The sequence below is a fragment of the Bubalus kerabau genome, chromosome 15 (assembly GCF_029407905.1).
Source record: "Bubalus kerabau isolate K-KA32 ecotype Philippines breed swamp buffalo chromosome 15, PCC_UOA_SB_1v2, whole genome shotgun sequence".
Classification (NCBI taxonomy): domain Eukaryota; kingdom Metazoa; phylum Chordata; class Mammalia; order Artiodactyla; family Bovidae; genus Bubalus; species Bubalus kerabau.
In genome coordinates, this window is record NC_073638.1 from 36,148,239 (window position 1) to 36,169,951 (window position 21,713).

The 21,713-nt window shown below is 35.1% G+C and overlaps 1 protein-coding gene across 37 annotated transcripts in view; it reads left to right on the forward strand.

Moving 5' to 3' along the window:
- Positions 1-21,713, forward strand: part of SOX6 (SRY-box transcription factor 6) — a 711,458-nt gene that overhangs the window by 329,263 nt on the left and 360,482 nt on the right. For all 37 annotated transcript variants that reach the window (XM_055548488.1, XM_055548501.1, XM_055548492.1 and 34 more), the window contains one exon: positions 7,614-7,821. In XM_055548488.1, the coding sequence (XP_055404463.1) occupies positions 7,614-7,821 (208 nt within the window). The remainder of the gene's footprint in view (positions 1-7,613; positions 7,822-21,713) is intronic.

A 21,713-nucleotide genomic window follows, 5' to 3' on the forward strand; every position in this document is an offset into this window, starting at 1 on the left:
GTTGTCAAACTGTGGTGCTGGAGAAGACTTGAGAGTCCTTTGGACAGCAAGGATATCCAACCAGTCAATCCTAAAGGAAATCAACCCTGAATATTCATTGAAAGAACTGATGCTGAAGCTGAAGCTCCAGTTCTTTGATTACCTGGTGCAAAGAGCTGATTCATTGGAAAAGACCATGATGCTGGGTAAGATGGAAGGCAAGAGGAGAAGGGGATGGCAGAGGATGAAATGATTGGATGGCATGTCTAACTCAATGGACATGAGCTTGAGCAAACTCCAGGAGATAGTGAAGGACAGGGAAGGCTGGCATACTCCAGCTCATGGGGTCGATAAGAATGGGACATGGCTTAGCTACTGAACAACAAAAAATTACTGTAGCTGGGACTTCCCCAATAGCTCAGCAGTAAAGAACCCATCTGCAATGCAGGAGATGCAGGAGCCATGAGTTCAGGCCCAGGGTCAGGAAGATCCCCTGGATGAGGGCATGGCAACCCACTCCAGTATTCTTGCCTGGAAAATCCCACAGACAGAGGAGCCTGGCAAGCTACAGTCCATGGAGTCACAAACAGTCCAACATGACTGAAGTGACTGAGCACATGCACACACATACAGTGGCTGCTCCTGGACAGAGTGGATATAATCCATATGCAGTTAGGTTTAGTGGGAATTGATCACTAGATAAAGCTAATTACAAATGTTGAGGTTATTGGAGCTTTGTGAGGGACCAGATCTTAGTGGAATTAATTAAGGATGACTTCATAAAGAAGGTGATTTTGAGCATTGATATTAAAGAGAGTAACAGTTCAGTATTTATTATTCCACTTAGTTGAATGAGTATAAATAAAAACCTAAACTGGTACCAGTGATTATCGTGACTATTTTCAGAATTAAAAATTGGAACCAAAGATAATTGGACAAAGGACATTTCAATAATAAGAGTAGGTATTATTTACTGAGTACTTAGATGATATTTCCCTAAGTGCTTTTTTCATTATTCATTTCTCACATCAGCTATTTGAGGATATTATAACTCCATTCTATGAAAAGGCATAGTCTAACTTCCATCCTCTTGACTGTGGATCAGCCATGGTGACTTACTGTTGAATAGCTTGCATTGACAGTTATAGGGCATGACTTCACAAACTAGGTTAGAAACAGTGATATAATTTTATTCTGGCTCTTTTGAGGACATACACCTTTGGGAGGCCTGAACTACCATGTAAGAAGTCCAGCTATTCTGAGGCCAATATGCTGAAAAGAAAAGATCATGTGGCGGGATCACATAGAGGAAGATGTCCAAGGAACCCCGGCTTCCAGCCCCAAGCTCTTGAAGTGTTCACTTTGTGAATATAGAAGCCTTTGAGCTTACAGTCTTAGCCACTAACTTAATGTCAACCTCACGACAGACCTTGAGACAGAACCACCCAGCCCAGATGCTCCTGAATTCCTGACCCATAGAAATCATTAAAGATAATAAATCATTATTGTTGTTTTAAGCATTAAGTTTTAGGATCATTTTTATACAAGGGATAACTAAGGTGGGGTATCTTGGAAATTTTGGAATTTGGGTTAATAACTGGAATTCCTGTCTCAAAAGTATGTAAAACTCATGTCTGAAAATGTAAGGCAAGAAAGGATTTAGAAGGTAGGTGTTACTGAAGTTATGGCATCTTTTACTCTTGAGAGTGATTTTAGTATAGTTCTGTGGAATGGAAAATCACTGAATTGGGTGTCAGAAAACCTACATTTAGAATTCAGCTCTGCCAGTCCTACCTGTGTGACATGGGGAAAACCACATAACCTTCTGACTGTTACTTTTCTTCTTGCTAAAAACAAAGATGTAGAAATTCAGTACACAGTTCTTGGCAACACATTTTTAGAATAACATCTAGAGACTGGAGTATATCAGAGGAGAGTGATGAAGGGTCAGGAAACCATGTCAAATGGGAAATAGGTGTTGAAACTGAAGGAGTTTCATCTAAAAAAAGGACTATTCACTTAATTTCTCCTTGAAGATATTTTGAACAACTTTAACATGGAACAGGATATAGATTGATTTTATGTGTCTTTTGAGGGCAAACAGGAAACTGTAGTTGATAATCATGAGGAATCTAGATTTTAGTTGATAAGGATTCCCTTTTAAATAATTAGTTATTAGAAAATACTATTTAAGAGCCCTCGGCTGCAGAAATGCCCAAAGAAAGCTTGATTGCTTTTTCTGGTTTCAATACTGGGAAACTATAATATACTAACTCTATAGACATCTTCAAGATGGCCAAACTCTATTCTCTTAAATTCCTTTTATATTTCCTCTAAGCATCTCTTTATAAAATGATATTGTTCTTCTTTATTACATAAGCAATATATTCATTAATGATAAAACACAGATAAGCAAAAAGAAAGAAAAATTACCAATAATGTTATCATCATTTAGAAGTCACTATAAATATTTCAGTATATATCTTCCAAGTTGTTTTTTTTTTTTTTTTGTGACCACGTTTATCCTTATGCATGCATGTAACAAGATTGAAGTTATATACTAAATACAGTATCTTTTTCTCCATTTGGTGCCTCCTCCCTTGTAAATAAATTATTTCTACAACATTTTTTGTTATTCATGTTCAACCTTGAACATATTAATAATATTTGTTTTCTAATTAAAAGTCTTATTGATGATAGAACATTTTCAAAATATATGTAATTTCAAAAAGAAAATATAAAACTACCTATTATTTCAAGGGACTTCCCCAGTGGCTCAGCGGTAGAGAATACACCTGCAGCGCAGGAGATGCAGGTTCAGTTCCTGGGTCGGGAAGATCCCCTTTAGAGGAAGAAATGGCAACCTCTTCTAATATTCTTGCCGGGAAAATCCCATGGACAGAGGAGCCTGGAGGGCTACAGTCTGTTGAGTCACAGAGTTGGACATGACTGAGCACAGCACATTATTCCAAGACGCAGGACCATTAACATTTTGTTGGAAATTCTGTCTTCTGTACATAATTTTTTCTTAAAAAATATATTGGTGTTTCTCACTAACATGCCAAAATAAGTTTACTTAACATCCATTACTTCACACATTTTGTTTTTACTATTGACTTCTCTATCCCTTCATATATGAAAATATCTTTACATATTCTTAATTTGTGAAAATTGCTCATATTTTCTAGAAACTTTGCCTAATAACTATTTTAATACTACTGTATACTTTTTCAGTCATCTACATATAATTTTTGTACTGTGTTTAATTAATTTCCAGTGAAATCTTTAGATAATCTGAACCAACACTGCTTTAGTCCTTGTATTGGTACTAGGTTCCTTTTAAATAATATTTTGAAATTTTATTCACTGTTTGGTGAGGGCAGTAAGGTTAGGGGCTAAGAGAAAACAAACGTAAGTTTTCTTAGAATGAGCTAATACTTACTCAGTGGCCTGTACAGTCTTCTTTTTGTGATGTTCATGTGTTTAGCCATGTTATACATTGGTTGTTTTCATATGAAAGATCAAAAGAAGAGAAGTAATCTCCTTTATGTTATTTTTTAAAATTACAACTAACCAGGCTTCTTAAAAATGTTCATAATCATATCCACATTGTAACATTAAGGCAAAGCACATTCATTTCATTGCACATTCATTCCATCTATAGGGAATCAGTGTTTCTGAAAGTAGGCTGCTTCAGAATGAGAGGACCTGTGCATCAGAATCACTTGGGATGTTTATTACACTTCATATTCCTGAGCACCACTCTTTGGGGGTATGGCAGGAGGTAAGGGAGTCTGTATTTTCACATACTTGCCAGGGAATACTGTATGTTAAAGTTTGAGAAGAAATGCTTTAAACAAATAAGCTGTGCTGCAGTAACACGCATCAAAACTTGATAGATGTGATCATTGGGCATCTTGTCTCGGTAGTACATAGGACCTATTTCATTTATAGGAAATTAAAGAATAGGTTGACCTTTTTTTTTTTTTCTATGAGAAAACTTACTTAAAATTACCTACCTCCCTAGAACACAAATTAGAGATCCTTTGTCAAGTTTCTTTTTCTGATTTGTTGTTTTTGCCTTTTGTGCATGCATGCTCAGTCATGTATCTTTGTGACCCCATAGACTGTAACCTGCCAGACTCCTCTATTCATGGAATTTTCCAGGCAAGAATACTGGAGCGGGTTGCCATTTCCTTTTCCAGGGGATCTTCCTGACCCAGAGATCTAACCCACGTCGCCTGCATTTGCAGGCAGATTCTTTGCCACTGTGCCACAGGGGAAGCCTAATATTGCCTTCTTACCTAACAGTAATCTCTTCACTGGGCTTCTCAGGTGGCTCAATGATAAAGAAGCCACCTGCCAATGCAGGAGGCATGGGTTCGACCCCTGGGTCAGGAAGATCCCCTGGAGAAGGAAATGGCAACTCACTCCAGTGTTCTTGCCTGGAAAATTCCATGAACAGAGGATCCTGGAAAGCTACAGTCCATGGGGCCATAAAAGAGTCAGACCAGACTTCGTGACTAAAACAGTGACAGCAACAACAAATCTCTTCTTTGAAAGTGTTTGGATTCATGGGCTCTTTTATTCTGATGAATTGACTACAGGCCTTCATTCATGAGAGGACTGTATGCTTTAAGTTTTAGAAAATTAAAAATTAAAGACCATAAATGGTCAATTTTGCCCCTTTTCTTTGTTCCTAAGGATAGTGTAAGAGAACTTTTACAACTAAAGTAATTTATGATTTCATCTTCTGCTGGTGTTGGTGCCTTTGTGCCATGTTGTAAGTAGTTGTTGTTGCTTTCTTGGAGAAAACATGACTTTCTAGCTTCTTATTATCTTCTTGGTGGTGTTGAGCTACATTGCACAGATTATGGGGCTGAGGACAATATGGGTCATTGGTGAGGGAACCCATCATTGTTGACTGTGGTGGATGATGGTGACTACATTCTCATGAGTTAAAAACAAGGAACATAGCCTATCCAACAAGTAAGTGACATGAGTAAATTAGACTGGAATTAGTTCTGAGAGAAAAAATGGTAGTGTGTGCAGCCTAAATTCTCTAAGGACTACTGTTACTCAGGCTGACGAGACACTGCTAGTACCTTTCAACTTGGGAGTGACGGGAAAAATCCTCTTCATTATGGTCAATGGTGAGTCATGTGTAGGTAACCACTTCCATGTAACTGTTGTTTTGAGTTGATCTTCAACCCCTTAGGTTGAGATAGAGTTTGTTTCCTATTTATAGGCAGTAATATGAGAAATGAAAGTGATTGAAGCACAATTTATCAAGTGATGATTATTGATTCCAAAAAGCCTTGGTAACATTTCTACTAGGGGAACTATTAAGAGCTGAAATTGGCTTTGGCAAACATATGAGCTCATATGTTTGAGTCTCTCAGTTGTGTCCGACTCTTTGCGACCCCATAGACTGCAGCCCATCAGGGTCCTCTGTCCATGGGGATTCTCCAAGCAAGAATACTGGAGTGGGGTTTTCATGCCCTCCTCCAGGGGATCTTCCCAACCCAGGGATTGAGCCCCAGGTCTCCTGCATTGTGGGCAGATCTTTACCATCTGAGCCACCAGAGAAGCCCAGAAAATTTCTTGAGTGTTTGTTTTCACAAAGTTGAGAGTGAACTGGGCACTGCAAGGAGCTGTGTACTAATCATGACTGACATCTAAAAGAAAGGGTTCCTCTGCATCACTCCATGGTTATTGTAAGCATTAAATACAACGTATTTCCTGGGAAAGAAAAGATCTGGGAACAATGTAAAGAGGCGCTCTCCTGCACATTAGTTTTATCCTTTTCAGCATATTTCAGTGTAAATGTAATGAACATCTGCTCTCTGCTAGGTGCTTTTAGCAGTGCGATAGTGGAAAAAATTAAGATTTGTGTCATAGTAATTTAGAACAGCTTTATTGAGATATAATACGCATACTACACAATTTCCTTATTTAAATGTGTACAATTCAGTGGTCTTTAGTATATTCACAGACTTTACAATACTCACTTTAGTTCAGGATATATTTTTTTTTTTTACTAAGCAATTACTTAGGTCCAGAGGGGGAAGCATTTCCTTGGCTCCATCCTTAGATCTGTTTCTTCCCTCAGAATACTGGTACCTGTTTACTAAGCACCACCTGCTTTAGGTTCAGATCTGTGCCTAGTTACTTTATAGATGTTACCTAATTATATGCTACCAATAGCTGTGGAAATAAGTTTTATTCCTTCCTTATGTGCAATGACAATAATACCTAAATACCTAGCATTTATTGAGTATAGTTATCTTATTATATGGAAATATACTTCTATACTCCCATTTTCCTTTTCACTCCCTTTCCTGCCAGTGATTTATTCTGTACCTTTTTTTTTTTTCACTCCAGCTTTTGTCCCATGCTCTTCCTCTAGCTCTTGATGCCTACTGAGCTTTTTTTGTGTGTGTGTGAAGAAGGGTAGAGATATAGGAGCAATTACGATATTTAAACTGACAAGAATCACAAAGTCTAGATGCTTTATTTATTTCATACAAATTTTTTATCGGGAGAGAAAGTTCCCATACACATAAAGACAAGGTGAATGCAAGACTACTAGTGGGCTATGGCCAATAATAGTTGCTTCAAGCTCTCAGTTCTGATTTGCAGCTCTCAGAGCTACAAATGCATTTTCCTTTTATAAACTTTTAGGTGTTTTTTATTTTCCATCTAAGATTTGCCTTTTCAAGAGGGACCTATCTGACCAGTTAGCCAGCTTCTCTGTAATATGAGATAATTCTTGTGCATTTCTATAACAAACTAGTTCTCTTGTTTAAAAAAAATGTAAAAACAAATCATTTTTAAGTGCCACATGAGAAATGTGTGTGACTATGTGCTAAAGTGTCAGTGGTAAGGATAAGGAATAGAAAAGGTTTCTGTAACTTTGACAGATGTATTTGGTGTTCAGTCGCTCAGTCGCCACCTCTTTGCTACCCCTTGGACTGCAGCACACCAGACTTCCCTGTCCTTTGCCATCTCCCGGAGCTTGCTCAAACTCATGTCCATTGAGTCGGTGATGCCATCCAACTATGTAAAAGAAGAAAGAAAACAATTTTTTCTCAAAGCACAGTACACAGAAATATTCAGGTTGCCTAACTTTCTGGCATTGATTTAGATATTTTATATATTCTCTGGTAAACAATTAATAATGGAGCCAATTTCTCTATTATTTCTAAATTTAGGGATAATGAATTTTTGTTGTTGTTGTATGTGTTTTTTAAGCTGTGGGAAGAGGTTTGCTAATGTAAGTGTCAATTAAAATAAAAGCTTTACCATTCTTATAATTAACAATTAAATCTGAACTATCTTAAACGAAGGGTATAAATGAGTAAGAAGCTGAAGTGTTCATTTTAAAATTAAGTCTTTATACCACTTTTACTGTTTTTTAATTAAAAAAGAAAAGAGTTTGAATCTGTAATTTCAAGTCAGTTCCTTTGATAATTACTTATATAATGTTTGGTTTTTTTTTTTTTAAACAGAGATAATTAATGTATTTTATTTGTCCATCTCAACTTCATACACTGTCATTCTGTTTTGATATTTTTCTCCAGTGATATACAAAGAAACATGTTCTAATGATTTTTATTTTATTTTTTTTCTAGGAGTCAGAGAATAATAAGTTATGTTCCCTATATTCCTTCCGAAATACCTCTACCTCACCACATAAGCCTGACGAAGGGAGTCGGGACCGCGAGATGATGACCAGTGTTACTTTTGGAACCCCAGAACGCCGCAAAGGGAGCCTTGCCGATGTGGTGGACACACTGAAACAGAAGAAGCTTGAGGAAATGACTCGGACTGAACAAGAGGGTATGTGTGGACTTACCTGTTGGGCTTTATTCTTTTAAAGATTCCAGCTTAAAAAAAAAAATGAGTGGGATTTCAAGGGCCAGAGAAGTGCATAATTGGCACTAGCAAGGAAAAAGTTATTCAGAGGTTACCATGGTGATGGCAGATTGTGATCCATTAGAAGTGTTAGGCAGATAGTTCCATTTTTCTACAACTCTGTGCATTTTACTTGATTCTTATAATAACAAATCAAGGTTTTAAACTGACTTTAAGCCTTGTTCTGGAAAAAGGTAGTATAGGTATTTTCTCAGCTGCAACACTATTTTTCATTTTTTCCTCCCATATTTCCTTTTAATGGATAGTATTTTATTATGAAAATATCAACTGTTTAAAAAGAAAAAAAGCCTAAATTATTTATCCTTATTTTTACAAATATTATAAACTTATAAATATTATTATTTTACTTTCAAATGTTGTAGAATTGAGAGTTGAGGGTTTCTAATATTGTTAAAACAGTGTTCAAGGAGAGAATTCTTTGACACATGACATCTACGGAGACATCCACCTTCTCTCCTCTCTCTGCAAGAGTCCACTTAGGTTAACCTAGGTCCTAAAAAGTAAATGAAAGCAGATTCTCTAATAATATGCTTAAATTAATCAACTCTAAGTGATTGCTATCCTGTGTATGTTCTTTCATTTTTTATGTACAGATTTTAGACTTTAAAATATAGAGAATTAATGGCTCTGAATCACTACTTATATGTAAGTTAAATTTAAACCTCTGTGGTACTGTAGGGAAATGGGGATTTGATATAAGGGAATTTTTCATGTAACTTAATTTTATTCCATAAAAGGCTCAAAAATTTCAGAATTTCAGATTAATTTTTGTTACCTGTCCACAACATCAGTAATCTTAATGGAAGTTTCTAAAATGTATTACATTTCCCAGGCTTACTAACTAGATTATATAGTACAAAATGTAAATTTTTTTTGATGACTCAGGGTCATGAGGCAGTAGACTATAAACTCTAATTCCTGTCTAACAATTGTGTGACCTTGGGTAAATTTTTCAATCTCCCTCAATCACAAAATTTAAAATTTTGTATGGTAGTAACCTGACTTCTTAAACATTTTGAGAATTAACTATGATAATTAATATGGGTCATTTGAGGTATTGTGATGATTGTTGTATCATAAATGTCAATTACTTTCCCATGCTATAATGTAATGATGCCCCCAGAGATCATTGAGATGATTAGGACCGTTGCTTTACAGTTATTTCTCTGCAATTATGAAACTTTGGAGTTCCTATGTGTGCTTGATTTAGATATCCTTTTTGGCACGCGTGCATGCGCGCGCGTGTGTGTGTGTGTGTTGGTTTCTCTTTCTTTTTAATATCAGGTTTTAGGCTATAACTTCTTAGTTGTGAATAATTTCTAATTTGCCTCTTATCTTTATCTTTCAGTTATTTAATTAGATGATCATAACACTCTAGACACTATTTAAAATATGAATGCACATTTCTGGGTGAGTTTCTGAGAGATTCTGGGCAATATACATCCTCTTCAGTTCATAGACTCTGTACTGACTCTTCCAGCTCTTCAGAGACTTTATACTTCTCATTTGTGCCTATGTTCTAGAATAACTGAGATTGCCAGGTCGATAAACTCTGAATAAATGAGATTGCTTGATTACTTTTGTGATTCATCAAAAAGATGGTTTTAATTCTATAAGAAAGTACTTTTCAACATACTTTAGAGGGTTCTGTTATGTAAAAATAAAGAAGTTGATTTATGATGGTTTTTTAAGGGGAAGGGTCTAGACTGTTAGGGAATTTAAACTCATTCTTCTCCTGCAAGCAATGATTAGTTTATTTTTCCTCTTCATTACTGTGTGTTATAGATTTGATTTAAGAGTGGCACTTTTAGTATGAGACCTCTCATTTAACAGTCCTTTATCATTATATTCCTATTATTAAAGAATGTTTTTTATGTACATTACAGAACTTTGTTTTCTAAAGTACATATATTTTAGGCATCAGAAATTCAGACATTTTTAGTGCATATCAACATATATAGTCCACTAAGTACAAATATGAAATGATAAAAAGTATGCTCATCAAACCTACAGATTCCAAAAATCTAGGAGAAATGCTGAATATACTGTATGAAAGAAACAAAAACTTGAAAGTTTTTGACAAACCCAAAATATAAACTTTAACTCATCAAGATAAAATTTAATAGATGTTACTGTCAAGTCCAGAGGCTGTGACCAAAATTCCTATCTGCACAAGTAATTACTGGAGAAAATTTAAATAGCAGACACATGATTGAAAAAAAAAACAAAAAACCCACGTATGAGTTTTAGGTGATAGAGCAATGGAGTCAGGATGGTGAATATTGCCAAAAAATTGACAGTGCTATCCTAGTCAGCATTACAGAATTAATGTATGTAATTACATACCTAGAATTACAGTATGTAAGATTCAAGAGGCCTCAGTCTCACTAAACTTCTTGCTCAATAGAATGCATCTCAAGTATTGTGTTAAGGTAAGAATTACTACACTTTAAGAGGAACTCAGAAGCATTGGAATATTCTCAGAGAACAATCAATATGAGAACAGATACAATAATATAATAATAATTGGAGGAACTAGTAATATTATCATATAATATTATATATCACATATTTTACTCTATAATAGGACCAACTATCTAACAGTGTAGTTGTCCAGGTATGGAAAACTTTCTTTGGAAGGCAATAAATTACCTTTGGAGGTATGCAGAAATCTTAATTGCTATCTTTAAAGGTTATTGTAGAGGAGAGGTGATTGGTCTTTTTCTTCCAAGACTATGAATTTTTATGAACTAAATATGCTTATTTAGTATTCTGTAGTTCATGGCAAATTTTTAATAGCCCTAATCAAGAGCTTCATAGTATCATGATTATTTTTCTACAAGTTTTTTTTCTTATTATACAAGGTGCTACATTGGAACTGAGGGATTCTTACCATGTTGCTTTATTTTTTGGCTGTGGATCCCTTTGGTGGGTTGATGATGCCTACAGGTCTATCCTTATTTTAAATGCATAAAGTAAAATTCATGGAATTATAGAGAAAATGAATTATATGAAAATGTTAATTTAAAAATGTTGTGATATGGCAGGAAGTACTATTTTACTAATGGATTAAACATAAGATCTAGTGGAAGGACTAAAAATATATGTGATAAGCATAAAAGGTATTTTGAGATAATCAAGTACAATGTAATCTATATATTATTATTCTATTGATTATAATCTCACAGATACTATGAATTTATTATTTGTTGCCCGCTTTGATAATTTAAAGAAATCACATTTTCAGTTAAAAATATTGGTGAAAAATATTTTTTTTCCATCCAAATTTGCAGACTTCCTGAATTCTATGGACAGATTCTTGGGGTCTGTGGAACCTAGGTGAAGAACCACTATGCTACATGATATTGCATACCTATCATGAGTAAAGCAGAGGTCTCTAAATTTAAAGAGTTTATATTCTAGTAAAAGGTATAAAACACAGACAAAATGAACTCTAATTCAATGTTGTTTACTATGTCGTTTAAAGTTCCATGAGTGCTATGTAGATAAAATGTTATAGGAGTTTACTGTATAGATTGTGCCTGCCTAGGAAACCATGGGAAGGGTCTCTGGGAAAAGTGGGTCGTAACTGGTTGGAGAATGAAAGAAAGTATACAGGCAGAAATGGAGGGGAGGGACATTTCAGTCAAAAGGAACAGGCAGAGCGCTTTAAAACAGCAGAAAGTTCAAGTTCTACTTTAAAGTATATGAAGATGCATATGCAGTATAAAACTGAAAAAGTTGGTTCTGTTCATCACAGAGGCCCTTTGGTTCTTGGCTTAGAAATTTGAACTTTATACTGAAGGTTATGGAGGAACTATTGACTGTTTTTTAGCACAATAAATTGATGGAGTAGAGCTTTCCTCCAAGAAAGTTAATCTGGCAGCACTGTGTTGGATGTATGGGAGTACAGAGAGACATTAAAGAAATTGTTTCAGACTAGAGATAATGAGGGCCTGAACTAAGGCAGCAGAAACAAGAGAGGAAGAAGGGGTGCATATGGAAAAGATAATAGGAGATAGAACTATTAGGACTCAACGTTTAAAGTGAGGATATCAATAGAGAGGAGTTGTTTAAAGGTAGCTTAGAGTGAGTAGTAGGATGGAACTACAGTTAATGAGAAAAGTAGAGCAAAATGTTTTGGAGATTGGAGTAATGAGGATTCCTGTTTTTTATTTTGACTTTGATCCCTAATTTTAACTACTTGCTTGGAACAATGGAACAGAGCAGTAGGATGGGAGAATAGAAATAATTATAGTAAAGGTCATTAATAAGCTTTGATAGATTTATGATTTTATAATAATTACATTCTAGTTCCAAGAAAGTATAATAGCTCCACCAATATTTGCCTGACTTGGACTTTTTAAAGCCCCATCTCCTTATTTGGGACATCGCTTATCCCAGGGGACATATAAAAGCTTTCCGATGCATTACCCGCCTCTTCCTCACTTCTACTTCCTGGTTTGAAGGCCATCCTTCATTGTGTGACTGACATGATGAATGACCTTCCTGAGTCACTCTAGTCCTGGAATATGTTTTGACTCTACCAGACTAAATACCCTCCACCCTCACTTCGTCTCATATACAGGAACTGATCTATAAAAAGTTTATTTATTGTGGTCTATTTTAAAACAATATCTACATGATAAAACAAAAACTCTCCAAAGAATAATAGGGAAGTTATTCTCTTACAGGTGGATTCTTTGATTAACCAAATAATTGTCCACTATTTTATGTGCCATTCTCTCAAGAAATATCCTCTCCAGAGCAGTGATTTGACTGGATTGCTGAAGCACTGAAGAACCAAGGTGTTGTGTCTGAAGTGCTTCCTCTGAAAATAAGATTTGTGGGAAAATAGGCAAGGTTTCTATTTTCTTGTAAATTTAACTCTGATTTTTTTTCTGCCATAGATAGATACATTGGCAGGTAGATAGATAGATATGTGTGCAGATACATGGAAAAATGGATGGATAGAATGAATATCAAAATCTACATTTTAAAACTGCTGATATTGGTGGATATAATATGCAGAAAGACTTTGATTAATAGATTCAGGTTTAAATGCTTCTAAGATAAAAATCCTCAGTTGGGGTTAAATGATGAATTTTAGTTATCCTTGTATCACCCATCTTGTTGCCAATGTAGCTGGGCTCTAACATAAGCGACAGTTGTCAGAAAATGAATACTTTAAAAAGGACTTCTATATCTAAATACATATATTTAATCAGAGAGTCCTTTGGCTTCTGAAAATAAGTTGTCTAATGAGAATTTCATTTGAGCAGCTGTGACTGAGGAGGTCAACAGGCATTGCCTAGGAGAATATGGCCCAGCTGGTTAAATCTGGTTGTTGTCGTGATTTAAATGGTCAAGTGCTGCTTGTAATCCAGGACCGTCTGTTTGTAAAGGGAAGAGTGAGTGCTTCAGCATAATGTACAGCTGTTTTAATCTCTCTTTAATAATAGTGCTTCAGCCACTATCATGTCTCGTGCATCATACTACTAAGTATATGATCCTAGACTGGATGAACTGGTTTGGGACAGGTCCTGGAGTCATGTGAGATTGCAGAGAAAGGGATATAAACAGCTCTCACAAAATAAGAGTTTCTTTCTTTTTCCTCCTTTAAGAGACTTATATTTTAGGTGGTAATTATTGTGATCAAGAGAGAGTGATGAAACTTGCAGTTAAAAATATTAGAATAAATGTGCTATATTTGATAGAGGCCATAAGCTTAAAGGGAAATATGCAGGGTTTAGGTACAATGTCATAGAATGTATGCTGGTCAGAAATTAGAGTATTTGTCCTGTGGAATTGTGCTTCAAGATATGATAATAAAGAAAATATGTGGATTCATTTGACTGTTTATGTGGAGAAAGGGCAGGAGCATTTGAGCTTTGGATTCCTGGTGGGATAGGCTTTCCAATGGATTATGCAGCTGTTGCCCAGCACAAGAATGAACACGTGTTTATGTATCTGATGGATTATTATCATTATTCACATCTCTAAACAATAATTTGGATTTCTACATATATTTTCACTGAATTATATTTAGTAAGCATATATGTTGGTATGTATTGCTTATCTAATGTCAATAGCTTTTGCTGTACTAAAAGAGGAGTGTAATATAGTTTAAACAATGGAAAAACTCATTTTTGAAAGTCATATGTTTTTTGAGTGAGCTAGATCTGGGTTTGAATGTAAGTTCTAATATTTAGCAAGGTAGTATAGTATACTGATTGAGTGTGGACTCTGGATCTAGGCTGTCTCAGCCTCAGTTTAGCATTTGCCAGTTGGATGACATTGGGCACCCCTCTGTGTTTTCTCAGCCAAATATTGGACATAGTTATAGAGCTATCATGAAAAGAAAAAGATTTAGTTAATGCAACTAAAACATTTAGAGCATTACCAGTACATAGTAAGTGCTCAATAAATGTAGCCAACTTTATTTTCTAGTCTTAGGCAAATAATTTTATCCTTTTGTGCTTCAGTTCCCTCATCTGTAAAACTGGATACTGGATAAATGGTATCTACCTTTCAGGGTTGTGTCAGAATTTGATGCTATATATATATATATATATATACACACACACACACACATATATATATAAAAACGTAGCTTATATAACTATAATTATTATTACTATTGCTATTATAACTACTATTACTGATGTCATTTGAAGAACGTTTTTTAAAGAGAAATATTTCAGGAGTCTTATCCTGTACCACAAACAGAACCATAGGAAATGTCCCATGGTGTGAGGGGATTTAACATTTGGCAGCAATGACGTACTTATTTTCTGGAAGAGCAATTCAGCTTAACTCTCCTTTCAGGCTTTTTGGAAAAGCTGATACTAAAGTTTCCCCGATAGAAGCCAATCTTCCCTGCTGAGAAATATGTGGAATATGGTGTTGTCAGTGAGAGAGTTGGTAAAGACTTGGATGAGGTTTTCAGATAATACCCAGTTAAAAGTACTGTGTTCCTGTTAAAGAAAAAAAGTCTATTAAAAGCCCATGCTAAAAAATATAAAAGTTTAACATTCATACCATGCTAGAGCATTAAAAGAATCTTTTAAAGCAAATTTTATGGATATTAGGTTTTTCAGTTCAGTTCAGTTCAGTCGCTCAGTCGTGTCTGACTCTTTGCCACCCATAAACCGCAGCACGCCAAGCCTCCCTGTCCATCACCAACTGCCAGAGTCTACCCAAACCCATGTGCATTGAGTCAGTAATGCCATCCAACCATCTCATCCTCTGTCGTCCCCTTCTCCTCCTGCCTTCAATCTTTCCCAGCATCAGGGTCTTTTCCAATGAGTCAGCTCTTCACATCAGGTGGCCAAAGTATTGGAGTTTCAGCTTCAACATCAGTCCTTCCAATGAACACCCAGGACCGATCTCCTTTAGGTTTTTGCCACTGTTCTAATTGAAGGTTATATTGGTGAAATATTTAGAATACCAAGATCCAAACCTTTCTTTATATTTCTCATTTATGGGAGAAGGTTTTGGACTTTTGCATAAAAACACATTAAGTATTTATTATGAAGTCCCCAGAATTATTATTTTAAGTAAGTTGGAAATTTCAGGTCATTTAAGTGCTGAAGTTACCCAAGATCACTCCTACTCTGGGTGAAGAAGCAATCAGATATTCAGAGCAATGCTGATATAACTTCATTTTCATTAACTTTTTCTTCTCTTTAAAGTGTAGCTTTACTCTCTTATAATGTTTGGGTCCTCGATCCTATTTTAAAGATTTTGCATTATACACATAGCAAATACTAATCTAGTACCAAATAATTTAAATATACATTTCTTCAAGTATTATACAATTAGGGATCAAAATGAGGAACTAGGACTACTGTTCCATATTGAATTATGGAAAAGAATAATGCTTCTTGTGTTTTTGTGTTAAGTTTATTTGCTTTCTAATTCTTCAGAAACTGGTCATCCTCACATATCTTTATGAAGTATGTAATTAGCCTGAATCCTGTGAACCCCAGACATTCTGGGCAAATATTTGTTTCAATTTGCTGTTGTTTTTCAACTCCCACATTCAATATTGGCAGTATCCTAGTTGGTTGAATTCTTTTCTCAACTTCGTTTTGTGTGTCTCTGCCTTGAAAAGATACTTCAAATTTCTTGGCCCATTTCTATGTCCTCAGACTTAAAAATTCTTTTCTTAAATTTTTTTCTCTATGAATGTTAAGAACAGATGCGGTCAGTTGCTTCTGATTTTTCTTCTTCCTGACCTGGGAAGCAAGAAGGTGTTCCTTGGCATTTTGTTAAGAGGATGCAACTTCCTCTCCATGGTTTGATGAAATTAAGTCATGGTCTCATATGAATTTTGAACTGGTGAAGTCAAAGTGGATCATTAGCATTTTTTTTCAACTGAAAATTCATTAGATAGCCTTATTCTGGAATTATTCTCAAAAGAATAGGGAGCAGTTTTAAAATCTATACATTTTTCTTGCACAATATATGTGTAAAAGCCAAAGAAAAAATGAATAGAAAAGGAAGTGACAAACTTAAATCTGTGTTTATTATGTAATATTTGATTATATATATTATAAGGCATAAACATAAAACAAACACTTGTAAATTCATCATTCAGTTTGATGTTTTCTTTATCTATTCAATCCCTGTGTTTTCTACATAGATGTAACTACTGCCAGAACTTTGTGTTTAGAATCTTGTCTTTTTTGTTTTCAAGCAGTTTTATATATGTTCCTAAATAATATGACATTTAGCTTTGTTTCAGAACTTTATAAAAATGGTATTACACTGTAACCTTCTATGACTTATTTTTTGTACTCATATTTCAAGATCAATTTTGTTCTGTGCAGCTCTAGTTCATTTTCACTTTTGTATGATATTCCACATGCTATCCCACAGAATGCTATAGAGAAGTGTACTCTCCTGTTTACCGTCTGTGGACATTTGGATGATTTCCAGTTTCCGCTAGTACAAACAATGAGAGATGAACATTCTTGTACCTGTCTTCTGATGCACATGTGCTTGAGCTTCTTCCTGGGGTGTATTCCCAGGAGTGGAGCTGCTGTTGACAAATTTGTATTATTCTTTCTACTCTGTTGGAAAAAATACACAAAGAAATTGGAGCTTCAGTGTGTGTGTGTGTTATAATTCCCAAAAGCCTTAACTGTCTATACCTTTGGTTCCACCTTCCTCAAAACATCTAGCCCAGGCTTCCTTTTATTGCTGAGCTTTTCAGACACATGTAAGAGCCTTTGATGGACTCTTCACTGCAATTTGTCTTTTTCTTTTTGTTGTTTCTTAATAGAATGTCTTCAGCCCTTCTTTTAAGTATGAGCACCAGTGTGTTGTCATCCTCCCTCTGGACTATGATTACTAGGTTTGTTAGGAAATACATTTATTTTCCCATTTGATTCCTTTTACTGATGTTTCTAGCTCTGTGTGGTTTTTGAATTAAATTAATTCCTAATCTCTAACCTTATCAGGTTCACATTAATTTTTTCTTAAATATCTACTTCAAATTCATAATTAACCAGCAAACTTTTGATTATTGCCACTGTTCTAGCCATTCATATTGGAAAAGACATATTTTTCTATCTCAACAGTTGGCTTCTTAACTGGAAATCTTCACTTTTTCTTAAAATGTTTTATATGAGAATCCTTTCTGATTCAGATTAGTCTGAATTTGATGTGCATTCTTGCTCGACTATGGTAACCTTCTGAGTAATATCTAATAATTATTTAATTAGTTAATTGGTCTTAGCATTAGTTTTTTAATTTAGAAAATGAAAATATTGGTTGAGCATTAAAGGCCAGATTCTAAAATTCTGTGCAGCTTTGATTTTCTTTTATTAGAGTTTGTATCTGAATTTCAGCAGCCACTATCAGTAATTTTCTTTTTCAAACTATTTTCACAGTAAAAGAGTCATCTGAACCAATATCATGATTCTTTTTCTGTTAATTGAAATTGTCCTTTACTATTTCCAGTCTCTTTTTTTTCTGATTTTTTATAAAGATAGAGATAAAAGCTGCCATCCAGTTTTGATGTCTGAAAAAGTCGTTGTCCAGGGAAGGTACTTATAGACAAAGCCATGGATAATTGGCTCAGAAAGTTCTGTACATGATTTGAAAGGTTGGCAAATGGAGGGTGAGGTTAGTAGTGTGGCATGATCCAGAAGAAGCTGAAGGCCAATGATTCTACCTTTTGGCAGAGCTGTTATTAAGGGGATTTGGGCCTTAGAGGGAATTCATGGCCATAGTTATAAGCCATATGAGGTTATGGGTTTAATGCTGAATAACTGTGACCCTTAGATATCATAACTTTATTAATTTATGTCTTGAGGGTTTAAGTATAACTGAGGAGCCAACACTGAGAGGCCGGACAAGTTCACACACATAAGTCACAAAATATAGGTCATCCCCTAGCATTAGGAAGGAGGCAGAAGTTAGAGGCCTGTGGACTTCCCCAGTTGCTCTCATGTAGTGAATTGAAATCAGTAAATACAAATGGGTGGTTAAAATAAATGGAGGTAAGATGAAGAATAGCTATGAAAAATGTGACAGAGTATTGAATTATTTTCAAGGCACTAGTGTTAACAGTGGTAGAATTACTTTGCTACTAATGTGTGATTTTTGAATGAAGGCAACCTATAGTCAACATGTAGCTTTGAGGGTGGCTAATAAACTGTGAGCGCTGGGATTCCATTCTGCTCCAAAATGCAGTGGAACTTAGCTTACTCTGGAATTTCATAGCAGATCCTTCAGAAATACCTCTAATCTTATACTTCTTGCTCCTGTCACAGGCATGGAAGAGATGGGAAATTTAAGAATTAATGCAAAGGCAATGTGTTGTTTTGGAATAATCGCCCTTTGTTTTCAGGTGGGGAAAGGAGACTGGGGAAAACTGCCTAATGTACCTAATGTACAAAGTTCTAAAAACTATTCTTTGATCTTTTTGATAATGTTTGATGGTATATATAGAGTGACAGTGTCATTTTGGAGTACAGAGGACAGCAAAAAATTAATATTGTTTGCTTATAAATACCATTGTCACCAAACTCATGTACACAGAAACTCATGTATTAATTTTGTTTCTCCACTAGTAATTTTAATTTAACTCTTAACCCCCCTTCTCACTAAAAAGAGAAATTCTTGTGTCACTTCCAGGCAAACTCAGTTACTTCAGTATTTAACTTCAGTTACTTTTAATTATGCCCCTTTCATGTCTTCCTGATTTTATTTGATATTAAGATGGTTTTAGCATTGTACTGGCATTGGAGCATTGATATCTGGCCAGTGATCATCAATCTCTATTATGCTTGGAATAAAATTCATTGCTTAAAATTCAAATATTGTAGTCTGGCTTTCAAAACTCATTATTACTTTTTGCCCTCAGACCACTCCATTTTCTTTTTCCTGAGGCATGTCTTAATTCCTTTGCACTTGCTTTTCCCTGTATATAGAATTATTTTCCTTTAGATCTATACATATTGGCTTTTTAAAAATTGTCTTTACTTTTTAGTCTTTCTTTTTCTTTCTTTCTTCCTTCCTTTCTTTTGAATAAATTTCTTAGTTATGCCCTATTTATTTCAAACAATAGTAAAAACTTTTGTCTGTATCTCATTGTTGGTAGCTACTCCACTGGTTACTTTTTTAGTAGTCAGTATTAGCATCAGAAATTAGGTGTGTCCTTGGTACCCATTGGAGACTAGCTGCTTTAATTTTTAAAAATACTTATTCATTGTCTTCCACATCAGCTGTGCTTTATCTTTTTGCTTTAATGTGAGTAATTTGGGCATTTCTTACTCAGAGCAACTGATTCTGATTAAGAAACTTGAAGATGCAACAGTCTCATGACAAAACTTTCTTATTGAGTCAGCACTGTTAAGTTGGATTAGTTATTTAGTCCGACATACTTCACGCTCAACCATTATCCCTACCCTTCTGTCTCCCCTCTGCTTATCTAAGTTTTCCACGTATCTGTTTTGCTTTACATAAAATCCAGATCGTATCTTGTCTTCTACTGATGTCTTTAGCCCTCATGACTTTATCTTTGTCTAAAATTTGTAGAGTCTTAAAAAAATGTCAAACTAATAGACACAGGAAGTAAAAAAGTAGTTAGCCTCTGGGGTGGATAGGAGAGACAAGGTGAGGTTGGTGAAAGGGTGCAGACTTTCAGTTATAAGATGAATAAGAGTGAGTATATAATGTATAACATGGCGACTATATTTGATAATATTTTATAATTGAAAATTTCTAAGATTAGCAAATCTTAGCAGAGTAGAATTTAAATAGATGAGATAATGGGTGGACGTGTTAATGAACTCAGTGGGGAGAATCCTTTCACAATGAATCTATATATCAAATCATCACGTTGTATACTTTAAATATCTTACAACTTTGTCAGTTATACCTCAGTAAAGCTAAAAAAAGACCCATATGCCACTCCATTTATCAATAGATTATAAATCTATGTTTGCTAGTTTTTAAATTGAGATTTTTATTGAGATAGATTCACATGCAGTTGTAAGAAATAATATACAGAGGTCCAGTGTATACTTTGTTTATTTCCTCCAGTGATAACATTTTGCAAAACTGCCACATACTGTCACAACCAGGTTATTAACATTGATACAATACACTGATCTTATTCATTTTTCTCCAGTTTTAGTTGTACTCACTTGTGTGTGCATGTGTGTATGAGGTTCTCCACGGTTTTGTCACCTGTAAACACCTATAGAGGTTCATGTATTCACTACCACAATCAAGATACTGACTAGTTCCAACACCACAAGGATCACTTGTGTTGCTCTTATAGAACCATACCCACCTCTCTTCTACTCCAACACCTCTTAACCTCTATACCAAATTCCTGCCAGCCATTAAAATATCCTTCATTTCTAGCATTTTGTCATTTCAAACATGTTATATAAATGGAGTAGCTTTTAGTATATAAATGCAGTAGCTTTTTTTTTTGGAATTGGCATTAAAAAAAACAAACAAACAGTATAATTCCCTGGAGATTCACCCAAGTTGTTGCATGTATCATTAGCATTTATTAAGCTCTTCCATCTGTTAATGTAGGGGGTGAGGAGAGGTAAAAGTGGAGAAAGAGGAGGAGAAGAAGAAGAATAGTTATTGGTTTTTAGTAGCTCTCAGTTTAGTGGAAGAAACACATGTACATTAAGTAATAATATTATAGTTAAGTGCTGTACTAGAGTAGGAGAGTTATAAAATGCTGGAGTACAGAAGAGGGAACTATCATTTTGTCTAGAAGATTTAAGAAGGGATTTATAGGCATTTGAGCTGGATTTTGATTAATTATAAGGTATTCATAGTGAACAAGCGATATAATAGAGTCCCAGATAGAATAGCATGTATAAGGTTTCAATGACATGATTAAACCTGTGAGTATGGTGAATTCAGGAGGATTGGTGTAGTTAGGATGGGAGATATGACTTAAAAAAATGGATTGAAGCTATTTTAAAGAGTTTGAATTTTATCTTTTGGGTAGTAGAGAAGAGTTGAGAGCTACTTAAAGTAGGAGGGTGAGTGACATAATTGTTAGAAAGGTAGCTTTGGTAGCATTTTGACTGTCAGTTGGAAAGAGGCAAAGCCAAATGCAGGAAAATCTGTTAGTGGGGTATTTTAATGAGATACACATGTATTGATAAGAGTCTAAACAACTAAGGCAGTGGCAGGGGTTAGGGAGGAAGAATCAACCTGTATATATAAGGCTTCCCAGGTGGTGCTAGTGGTAAATAACCTGCCTGCCAGTGCAGGAGACGTAAGAGATGCAGGTTCAATCCCTGGGT